We start from the raw sequence: 12,004 nt of genomic DNA, 5'->3' as shown, positions 1-12,004 counted from the left end.
ATAACGGAGATAAAACACCTCAATTACTGGGAGCGCTTGAGGTTTCTAAACCTGTATTCCCTGGAACGCAGGAGGGAGAGATACATGATTATATACACCTGGAAAATCCTAGAGGGACTAGTACCGAACTTGCACACGAAAATCACTCACTACGAAAGCAAAAGACTTGGCAGACGATGCACCATCCCCCCAATGAAAAGCAGGGGTGTCACTAGCACGATAAGAGACCATACAATAAGTGTCAGGGGCCCGAGACTGTTCAACTGCCTCCCAGCACACATAAGGGGGATTACCAACAGACCCCTGGCAGTCTTCAAGCTGGCACTGGACAAGCACCTAAAGTCAGTTCCTGATCAGCCGGGCTGTGGCTCGTACGTTGGTTTGCGTGCAGCCAGCAGTAACAGCCTGGTTGATCAGGCGCTGATCCACCAGGAGGCCTGGTCACAGACCGGGCCGCGGGGGCGTTGACCCCCGAAACTCTCTCCAGGTAAACTCCAGGTAAACTCAGCATAGGGCCGTAGACGTGGCTTATATACTGTAGTGAGGTGAGGTGAAGGCGTAAGGAGGACCTACTTCGACTAGTGGATGGTACCACTATGACCCCGCCTCCGCCTGCTTCACCTCACCTCACTACAGTACATAAGCCACGTCTACGACCCTATGCTGTACATTCTACAAGATTGATGGACTGAACACATCGACTCCAGGCTGAGGGACTGATTATCTCATACTCCTCCTCTCCTTACGCCTTCCTCTTTGTATTGGACTGATGAAGCCACTGTGTGGCGAAACGTTTCCTGAATAAAGATTCCCATATGCTGCATAAGTGTCTCAATCTTCAACTTGTCGGTTTTTCAAACCATTCATCACAACTGTCAGACACTGCAGCATCATGGGATCTTGTTACAAAGAATTCTTCAACACTTGTTCAACCTTTGGACGAAGACCTACTTCGACTAGTGGATGGTACCACTATGACCCCGCCTCCGCCTGCTTCACCTCACCTCACTACAGTATATAAGCCACGTCTACGGCCCTATGCTGTACATTCTACAAGATTGATGGACTGAACACATCGACTCCAGGCTGAGGGACTGATTACCTCATACTCCTCCTCTCCTTACGCCTTCCTCTTTGTATTGGACTGATGAAGCCACTGTGTGGCGAAACGTTTCCTGAATAAAGATTCCCATATGCTGCATAAGTGTCTCAATCTTCAACTTGTCGGTTTTTCAAACCATTCATGATAAATGTAAATTATGTGCTTAATTGTCCACTCATTGAGGAATACAGAGACAGACAGTATGATAACCTATGTGACATGTCAAGATATCTTATTAATGAAAATAAGATACCAGATATACTAAGCAAATTTCCTAAATTTGCTTGTAACAGATAAGTGAACTATAGATATGTAGATATAAATCCATATGTATTCCTGTTAATCCTTTGGGGCCTAGTTCCTAGGCCTTTTGTGTATCCATATGCTCTCGCGCTACCGTCCACAGGATGGATATGGGGTGCACAATAAACTAGCCACTTCGGTGGCAAAATCTAATCTAATCTGTCGATCTTAATGTTAATTTGTGCATCTCCTGCTCTGCTACCAAACATAATATAGTAGGTTTTGTCAGTGTTAAGCGTAAGTTTATTGGCTGTCATCCAAGTCGCTATTTTGAGCAGCTCCTCGTTAACAATGGTGTTGAGGGTGGCAAGATTAGGGTGAGAGATGACATAAGTCGTGTCGTCAGCAAAGAGAATGGGTTTCAGGTGTTGGGATACGTTTGGAAGATCATTGATGTACATGAGGAAGAGCAGGGGACCAAGGACACTTCCCTGCGGAACTCCAGTATCAAGTGGCCATGTTGTTGATGCTGTGTCTTTAATGGTGACATACTGATACCTATTAGTAAGGTAAGATTTGAAATAAGCAAGCGCATGGCCTCTTATACCGTAATGGTCAAGTTTGTGGAGTAGGATGTCGTGGTCTACTGTGTCAAAAGCTTTTCTTAGGTCAATAAAAATTCCTAGTGGATATTCCTTATTTTCCAATGCTGTGTAAAGCAGATCTAACATTTTTATGATTGCATCATTAGTGCTTTTATTTTTCCTGAATCCAAATTGGCAGGGGTTGAGTATGTTTTGTGCCGTTATAAATGAATATAGTCTCCTGTGCACGAGTTTCTCAAAGATTTTGGATAGCAATGGTAAGTTTGATATTGGCCTATAGTTGTTTAAGTCTGTAGGGTCACCACCTTTATGTATTGGTGTAACCCTTGCCATCTTGAGTAGTTTCGGGAAGGTGCTAGTTTCTAGTGACTTGTTAAAAAGTAATGAAATAGTATGCGAAAGGACATGGGCCGCTCGCTTGTACAGTAATGGTGGGACATGAGACAGATTCCCTGAGTTATTTTTAAGTGACTTTATAATCTCGGTGACTTCCGTGGGCTCAGTTGGTGCAAGATAGAAGGAATCTGGGAAATTCCCATCTAGGTAGTCCCCGGCATGGGCATTGGTATGTGGGATTTTATTAGCGAGATTATATCCTTTGGTTGAGAAGAAGTCGTTTATCTTGTTAGCTGTGTCAGTGGGATGTAGTGGTCTTTCATTAGGTTTAGTTAGGACAATATTCTTGGGTTTTTTCAGTTTGTGGGTCCCTAGAATCTGAGAGAGTGTTTTCCAGGTCTTTTTTATATCTCCTCTAGTGTCTGTGAATCTACTGGAGTAGTATAGTTGTTTGGCTTTTTTTATTACTTTGGTGAGAATTGATGAATAGTGTTTAAGAATATCTTTGTGTATTAAGCCCTGTCTACATTGCTTTTCATATTGGTGTTTCTTATCAATGGATTTCAGAATGGTGCTGGTTAGCCATGGGCAACCAAGCCTTTTGTTTGTGATCTGTTTCGTTTTTATAGGACAATGTTTGTTGTATAGTCTAAGTAATTTGTTAAGAAAAATGTCTGTCCAGTCATCAATACCATTGGCCTTGGAGAATTCTGTAGGCCAGTCAACAGTCTCTAGGTCAGCTGTGAACTTCCTTATTGAGGCCTCGTCATGGAGTCTAAATGAGACTTTGTTGTATTCAAGTGGTGGTTTACTAATGTTTGTCAGGAGGAAGGTAGGGTAGTGGTGTGTAGTGCTAACTGTGATTATCCCTGATTTAAGGGGGGTTAGTATATTGGTCCATATGTGGTCTATTATGGTTGCACTTGTCTCAGTGAGCCTGGTTGGTTTAGTTATTGTTGGTATGAGAAGTGTGTTGTTCATATTGTTGATGAAATCAGTTACAGGCTGATCATCTAGTAAGCCAAGGTTGATGTTGAAGTCTCATGATGTCCTTCTCAACGGGGAGGAGTTTTGCCCTCTGGACCGTCAGGAGATATTGGTCTGTACCTGCTCCTTCCTGCTGGCTTCAGGGCGTATCAGGGACGTATGATACATAGTTATTAGTCAAAACATTGCTCTATTTTGGTCGAAGTTCCCTCTCCTAGCACTGGACGGCCGGGCTCGATACGGCGTATGCTGTCAGTGGCCCTGAAACCCAACAGAAGAAGAAGAAGAAGAAGCTAGGCGAGAAATTTCTTCTTGAACAGTTGCTTTAACAAGTGATTTAAGGAAGGGATTACTAGCAATGAGCTTCTTGGGAGGGGTTTGCAGGTATGTGATATTTAATGAACACATCTTTCATGGAGGGGTGAAATGCTCTTGTTGTCTGGCAGCATCACAGTATGAAGAACGAAAAGGCACAATAACCTGACAGGGACAATACACAAATGTAAAGTAAAGTAAAGTAAAGTTTATTTCTTTGTAAAGGTTACAATGTGTAATTACAATTTTGATTTGCTAATTACGAAGATAGCCACTATCATGCCCAGGCATTTTGGGCAAACTAATCCAAATACATAGTAACTAATTAAAACTAGATAAGATAATAGTACCTAGTAACTATTCTTAAAACTAGACAAGGAATAGTGGTTAGCTGTTTTACAATCTTATTTAAACTTAATGCAATTGTGGAAAATACACTATATATTTTCCGGAAATACGGTAATTTATAGGTAAATAGATACCCTATATTGTATTTTTAAAAGAAGTATGTTATCGAAAATGGGAAACCTGGGGCTGGGGGAGACAGTCGCCATTTTGTTTGAATTGAATAACACCTTGTGAATAATGGGAAGAATTTTTCGTGCTCTAGAGGTTAAAATCGGGCTGACACCTCTCAAATAGGAGGCGAAATTGTTGGATGTGTATTCCTGCATAATTTGAGAATCAGGTGACAGGATAGGACAACTCCAGGAACCTCAGATAAGCTGTCTAAATTATGTTTAATTTTTGGCCAGTAAATTCATCATAAATGTAGGCAAAAGGGGGGGTCCTGTACATGACACATTAATCTCCAGTCAAATTGGTGAGTGTTATGATTAAGATATTTTCCTTCTGTTATGTAAATGTGTTTATATATAATCATTTTTTAATTTAATACACAGTCCACAAATTTATATATTTACCAGCATTCCTGGTGATGTATCTTTTATTTATAATTAATAGGTCCAGAGCAACTTGTGGATATGACAGTGGTAGGTATCGAAGGGGGACATTTTTTGCGACCTAGGTGTCCCAAATTCCTACTTGTCTAACTGATAAATAATAATTATCTGTTCATTTACTGTTATGTAAATAATGATACATCCAAGTAAATGCAATTTTATACAGCAATCTTATTTAAACTTAGTACAAGTGAGTAGGGTTCGGTAAAATAAGCTTGAAATTGCACACAAAATCTACCTTACAAGTAATGGTTCAGGTTGTGGAAAATTGCATTTACTGAATGTATCATTATTTACATAACAGTAAATGAACAAAGATAATTATTATTTATCAGTTAGACAAGTAGGAATTTGGGACACCTAGGTCACAAAAAATGTCCCCCTTCGATACCTACGATTGTCATATCCACAAGTTGCTCTGGAGTTTACCTGGAGAGAGTTCCGGGGGTCAACGCCCCCGCTGCCCTGGGGCAGAGTGCATGGGCATGTCATTTATCGCCTGTTCGAAGTCATTTGGCGTCAGGATAACATCGGATAGGCTTGTGTTAATCAAATTTTGTGGCTCTCTCATAAAAAATTCATTTTGATCTTCGACTCTCAGTCTGGTTAGCGGCTTGCTAAAAACTGAGTCATATTGGGACTTGAGTAGCTCACTCATTTCCTTGCTGTCATCTGTGTAGGACCCATCTTTTTTAAGTAGGGACCCAATACTGGACGTTGTTCTCGATTTTGATTTGGCATAGGAGAAGAAATACTTTGGGTTTCTTTCGATTTCATTTATGGCTTTTAGTTCTTCCCGCGATTCCTGACTCCTATTGCTATTTCTCTGACCAGTGTCTCCCTACGCATTTCAGATATATTGACCTCTTTTAGCCGCTCTGTTATTCTTTTCCGTTGCCTGTAAAGGGAGCGCCTGTCTCTTTCTATTTTACATCTACTCCTCCTTTTTCTTAGAGGAATAAGCCTTGTGCATACATCGAGTGCCACCGAGTTAATCTGTTCTAGGCATAAGTTGGGGTCTGTGTTGCTTAGTATATCTTCCCAGCTTATATCGGTTAGGACTTGGTTTACTTGGTCCCACTTTATGTTTTTGTTATTGAAGTTGAATTTGGTGAATGCTCCCTCGTGACTAATCTCATTATGTCGGTCTGGGGCTCCGCGCATACATGACTGAACCTCAATTATGTTGTGATCTGGACCTATTAATTACAAATGAAAAATACATCACCAGGAATACTGGTAAATATATAAATTTTGTGGACTGTATATTAAAAATAATAAATGGTTATATATATACACAATTACAAAACAGAAGGAAAATATATCTTAATATCACTCACCATTTGATTAACACAAGCCTATCCGATGTTATCCTGACGCCAAATGACTTCGAACAGGCGATAAATGACATGCCCATGCACTCTGCCCCAGGGCCAGACTCATGGAACTCTGTGTTCATCAAGAACTGCAAGAAGCCCCTATCACGAGCCTTTTCCATCCTATGGAGAGGGAGCATGGACACGGGGGTCGTCCCACAGTTACTAAAAACAACAGACATAGCCCCACTCCACAAAGGGGGCAGTAAAGCAACAGCAAAGAACTACAGACCAATAGCACTAACATCCCATATCATAAAAATCTTTGAAAGGGTCCTAAGAAGCAAGATCACCACGCATCTAGAAACCCATCAGTTACACAACCCAGGGCAACATGGGTTTAGAACAGGTCGCTCCTGTCTGTCTCAACTATTGGACCACTACGACAAGGTCCTAAATGCACTAGAAGACAAAAAGAATGCAGATGTAATATATACAGACTTTGCAAAAGCCTTCGACAAGTGTGACAATGGCGTAATAGCGCACAAAATGCGTGCTAAAGGAATAACAGGAAAAGTCGGTCGATGGATCTATAATTTCCTCACTAACAGAACACAGAGAGTAGTCGTCAACAGAGTAAAGTCCGAGGCAGCTACGGTGAAAAGCTCTGTTCCACAAGGCACAGTACTCGCTCCCATCTTGTTCCTCATCCTTATATCCGACATAGACAAGGATGTCAGCCACAGCACCGTGTCTTCCTTTGCAGATGACACCCGAATCTGCATGACAGTGTCTTCCATTGCAGACACTGCAAAGCTCCAGGCAGACATCAACCAAATCTTTCAGTGGGCTGCAGAAAACAATATGAAGTTCAACGATGAGAAATTTCAATTACTCAGATATGGTAAACATGAGGAAATTAAATCTTCATCAGAGTACAAAACAAATTCTGGCCACAAAATAGAGCGAAACACCAACTTCAAAGACCTGGGAGTGATTATGTCGGAGGATCTCACCTTCAAGGACCATAACATTGTATCAATCGCATCTGCTAGAAAAATGACAGGATGGATAATGAGAACCTTCAAAACTAGGGAGGCCAAGCCCATGATGACACTCTTCAGGTCACTTGTTCTATCTAGGCTGGAATATTGCTGCACACTAACAGCACCTTTCAAGGCAGGTGAAATTGCCGACCTAGAAAATGTACAGAGAACTTTCACGGCGCGCATAACGGAGATAAAACACCTCAATTATTGGGAGCGCTTGAGGTTCCTAAACCTGTATTCCCTGGAACGCAGGAGGGAGAGATACATGATTATATACACCTGGAAAATCCTAGAGGGACTAGTACCGAACTTGCACACGAAAATCACCCACTACGAAAGCAAAAGACTTGGCAGACGATGCACCATCCCCCCAATGAAAAGCAGGGGTGTCACTAGCACGTTAAGAGACCATACAATAAGTGTCAGGGGCCCGAGACTGTTCAACTGCCTCCCAGCACACATAAGGGGGATTACCAACAGACCCCTGGCAGTCTTCAAGCTGGCACTGGACAAGCACCTAAAGTCAGTTCCGGATCAGCCGGGCTGTGGCTCGTATGTTGGTTTGCGTGCAGCCAGCAGCAACAGCCTGGTTGATCAGGCTCTGATCCACCAGGAGGCCTGGTCTCAGACCGGGCCGCGGGGGCGTTGACCCCCGGAACTCTCTCCAGGTAAACTCCAGGTAAACCAATTTGACTGGAGATTAAGTTGTATCATACTCAGAAAACCCCCCTGTCTACATTTATGACAATAATACTGGCCAGAACTATAAACATAATACAGACATGACTTAGCTGGGGTTCTTGGAGCTGTCTTGTCCAGTCGCCTGATATCTCAAGTTATGCAGGAATACACATCCAACAATTTCGTCTCCTATTTGAGAGGTGTCAGCCTAATTTTAACCTCTAGAGCACGAAAATTCTTTCCCATTACACTAACATTGTATCCAATTCAAAACCAAGATGGCGAGCGTCTCCTGCCCAGACGCAGGCTTTCCGTTTTCTATGACAAATATTATTAAATACAGTATAGGCCATCTATTTACCTATAAATTACCGTATTTCCGGAAAATATATACAGTATTTTCCACACAGGTGGTTATATTTTATGGAATGACAGAATTAAAAGCCAGGTCACATGATGAAACTAATTAGCAGATGTTTTGGCAGATTTGGTTAATGTTGAGAAATAAGATGATTTTATGGACTGGCAGAATTAAGAGTCTAGACGTCACATAATAAAACTAGGAGAGCGAAAAGCTTACGATGACGTTTCGGTTCGATGACGTTTCGGTTCGACGTGGACCATTTGCAGAGTAACGAAACCGAAACGTCGTCGTAATTTTTTTTATCTGCTAAATGCGAGTTATTTGTGCATCACAGTACTGTGTGAGATTGTAGCCGGAGGAAGGGTTCACACGGTCCCCGGGTCGTCATAACCTTTCTACCCAACAGTTACTCAGAAACAGATTTGTTGTTACTTTCGAGCGCTGTTGTTCTCGCTGGTGATCTCAGTGACTTACAGAGTACTCGTGGTTAACTTAAAATGGATTTCAGTGAGGCGTATGACGACACCAACACGTCTGTGGGCCTCGCTGCTCGTCTTGGAGATGCTAAGTTACTTAAGGTGAAGAAAACTATGAGACTACGACCCCCTGTTTCCCTCTAGGGAGGTTCCTTGACGCTGGTGAGGGGCTCTTGATCTAGGGAATTGGATCTGTGCTCCAGTTCCCTGAATTGAGCATGAATGCCTTCCATACCCCCTCATCCATGCGCTGTATAATCCTATGGGTTTAGCGCTCCCCCATGACATAATACGACCCCTGTTTACCTGGAGAGAGTTCCGGGGTTCAACGCCCTCGCTGCCCGGTCTGTGACCAGGCCTCCTGGTGGATCAGAGCCTGATCAACCAGGCTGTTGCTGTTGGCTGCATGCAAACCAACGTACGAGCCACAGCCCGGCTGATCAGGAACCGACTTTAGGTGCTTGTCCAGTGCCAGCTTGAAGACTGCCAGGGGTCTGTTGGTAATCCCCCTTATGTGTGCTGGGAGGCAGTTGAACAGTCTCGGGCCCCTGACACTTATTGTATGGTCTCTTAACGTGCTAGTGACACCCCTGCTTTTCATTGGGGGGATGTTGCATCGTCTGCCAAGTCTTTTGCTTTCGTAGTGAGTGATTTTCGTGTGCAAGTTCGGTACTAGTCCCTCTAGGATTTTCCAGGTGTATATAATCATGTATCTTTCCCGCCTGCGTTCCAGGGAGTACAGGTTCAGGAACCTCAAGCGCTCCCAGTAATTGAGGTGTTTTATCTCCGTTATGCGGGCCGTGAAGGTTCTCTCTACATTTTCTAGGTCGTCCGGCAATTTCACCTGCCTTGAAAGGTGCTGTTAGTGTGCAGCAATATTCCAGCCTAGATAGAACAAGTGACCTGAAGAGTGTCATCATGGGCTTGGCCTCCCTAGTTTTGAAGGTTCTCATTATCCATCCTGTTATTTTTCTAGCAGATGCTGATGTTGATACAAGTCGCAGTTCTTGAACTTATTGGATTAATCTAGGTTATATTATACACAGTTTACGGTAATTAAACGTTGCACCTCGGCGGATTTCAGCGTGAAAATACCCGGAGACGATGATGATGTCAGGGGTCAACGCCCCCAGCAGCCCGGCCCCTGACCAGACCTGGTGTGTCAAGGTCTCATCAACCTGGCTCCCCAATAATAAGTTCTTTAGAAAGCAGAGACACTGGTTGAGCCATGTTTGTTTAGTACTTAATGGCAGGCTGTACAATGTAAGAACCACAGCCAGGCTGACCAGGACCTCACTTGAGGAACATTTTTCTTTTGTCAGCACAACGGCCGTCTCCCACCGAGGCAGTGTGACCTGAAAAAGAAGCAAAGTTTTTCTTTTTACACTTAGTAATTTATACAGGAGAATTGGTTACTAGCCCCTTCCCTTGTGGGTTTAGCACTTGGCTATGATTATAATAATAATGCTAGCCTCTTACTCCTGGCATTTTCATTGCCTCTGCAACATGCATGGTCTTGAGGAACATATCAAGTTTAAATTGTTCAGTACTAAGTAGGCCGTACATTTGAGACTATTATTTTGTGCAAATGATAAGACACTAACCAAACTTAATGAAACCCACATATAAAATAACTTAATTTAGCTTAACCTTACTCAGCCATCAATCTTTATGTCCACCATTTTTCTTAACTGTGCCCAGGAAATAGCTTTAATCCATGATGTAGACAGCCCATACCTATCATAAAATATAAAATAATGTCTGGTTTCCACTAAGAAGTATTTTTCAGCTATAACACAATTTGCTGTATAAATCTGGTGTAAAAGTTTAAGGGCTCTAATATTGATTGGTTTATGCAATGGAGAGAGTTTAATTTTATGTATATTGGAAAAATGCAGTTTTTGTATATATTTTTATAAGAATAAACATATAAAAAGCCTTTTAAAATATTACAGCCAACTTAGCCTGATGTAACTTAACCTAACTAAACCCAGCCCCAGCCCCAGCCCCAGCCCCAGCCCCAACAAGACCTAACCCATTAAAACATTAATCAACATTGGTACTCACATTTACTTTGTAGTATTGATGCAGACTCATTTTACAGATTAGACAGTTATGACATAAAAGGTCATTTCATGCAAACAGTATAGTATTACACTCAGGAGATATACTTGGGGTGTATTTCATCTGTGTATTTCTTTGGCCTGGCAAGTCACATAAATGAATGCTAACCACTGATAAGCCTAACAAGTCATGGGGCTGTATACTGTTTGTTTGGCCAGGAATATCATGAGGCAGTTTCTTCAGTTGTTTATTTTATTAAATACATTAACCCTTAAATTGTCCAAATGTAGATTACGTTTTTTCAACATTTGAAAGTATGTAAAAAAGCGTAGATCTTCTTTTTTTTTTTTTTTACATTTGAAAGCGTGTAAAAAAAACTTTGATCTACATTTTTTTGTTATATTTGAAAAATGTAACAAAATGTAGATCTACTTTTGGAGCACTACGCATGTGAACGTATATCACCCCGGCAAGGGTGGAAACATTGGGCGTTTCCATACACCTGTTGTCCTCATTCACCTAATAAGCAAGTAGGTACCTGGGTGTTAGTTGACTGGTGTGGGTTGCATCCTGGGGGACAGGATTGAAGACCCCAATGGAAATAAGACACAGTCCCTGGGTTATCCTGAGTGGCTGACCCTCCAGGGTTAAATATCTGAACAAAATCTTGTGGTTAGCACTGCCCAAAGGAGATTGGATTGTCTAGTGGACTTTCAGGAACCACATGTGACATTAGGTGGTTCATCCGGTGGTAGAAGTATTACCTGGATGTCACCCTGGGTTCCAAGGAAGTGACTGAAAGAGTGCACCTCTTTGTATTTTTGCCTGTTTGCCCTTGTCTATTACTAGTCAAATGCTGCTTGTGTCTCTGGCACTCTATCTATTAAGTTGTTTTGCTTATCCTTGCTTTGTTAGTTCTGAGTGCACTATCTTAAAGCTGTGCCATGGACAGAGTAAAGGGGATTCCTGAGAGAGAGTCAGAAGGGTTTGTCATGGAAATAAATGGTATAAAATACCGACACAATGGCAATATAAACACAAATGCAGTATAATGTGATCCTTTATTGACTACGTTTCGCCCACACAGTGGGCTTTTTCAAGTCACAAACAGAACTACCTGGGGTGGAAGGAACGCGAGTATTTATAGTCCGGCTGAGGTCAGGTGAAGAATGCTGCATCTGATGATGTACCGAGTTGGGTTGTAGAGTCTAAAAACTTGGGTAGCTTGGAAAGGAGACTGGACAAGTTTGTGAGCAGACCTTCTACAGTGTTCTTATGTGGGATAGCGATGAAGAAGTTTCTTGGCAAGTGGTTCAGCTATGTTATAGAAGCCACTATTCTGGTTGAAGTTGTCGGATATAGAAATAAGTGATGATTCCAGGATTCTTCGGTATTGAGTGTTGTCTTCTGTGGCGATAAGTCTTGAGTTTCTGTAGTTTATCAAGTGGTTGTGTGAATTACGGTGTTGTACGCAGGCATTCCTTGTGTCGTCAGACCTGCTTGC

The 12,004-nt window shown here is 42.2% G+C and overlaps 1 protein-coding gene across 6 annotated transcripts in view; it reads left to right on the top strand.

The window, feature by feature from the left end:
• The first annotated feature begins 8,014 nt into the window (after positions 1–8,014).
• The window catches only part of LOC128692596 (ankyrin repeat and SOCS box protein 3), a 197,648-nt gene continuing 193,658 nt past the window's right edge, over positions 8,015–12,004 (top strand). For 2 of the 6 annotated variants that reach the window (XM_070089829.1, XM_070089830.1), the window contains exon 1: positions 8,478–8,598. Coding sequence is in view for 4 of the 6 variants with exons in the window: in XM_070089827.1 (XP_069945928.1) it covers positions 8,458–8,538 (81 nt within the window). In the remaining 2 variants the exon portion in view is untranslated. Of the gene's footprint in view, positions 8,599–12,004 lie in introns of all 6 variants that reach the window. The other 4 variants (XM_070089827.1, XM_053781781.2, XM_070089828.1 and 1 more) reach the window with 4 other exon arrangements.

Source organism: Cherax quadricarinatus, chromosome 30 (assembly GCF_038502225.1).
Source record: "Cherax quadricarinatus isolate ZL_2023a chromosome 30, ASM3850222v1, whole genome shotgun sequence".
Taxonomy (NCBI): Eukaryota; Metazoa; Arthropoda; class Malacostraca; order Decapoda; family Parastacidae; genus Cherax; species Cherax quadricarinatus.
The sequence above is the reverse complement of the archived record's forward strand: the minus strand, read 5'-3'. Positions and strand labels throughout refer to the sequence as shown.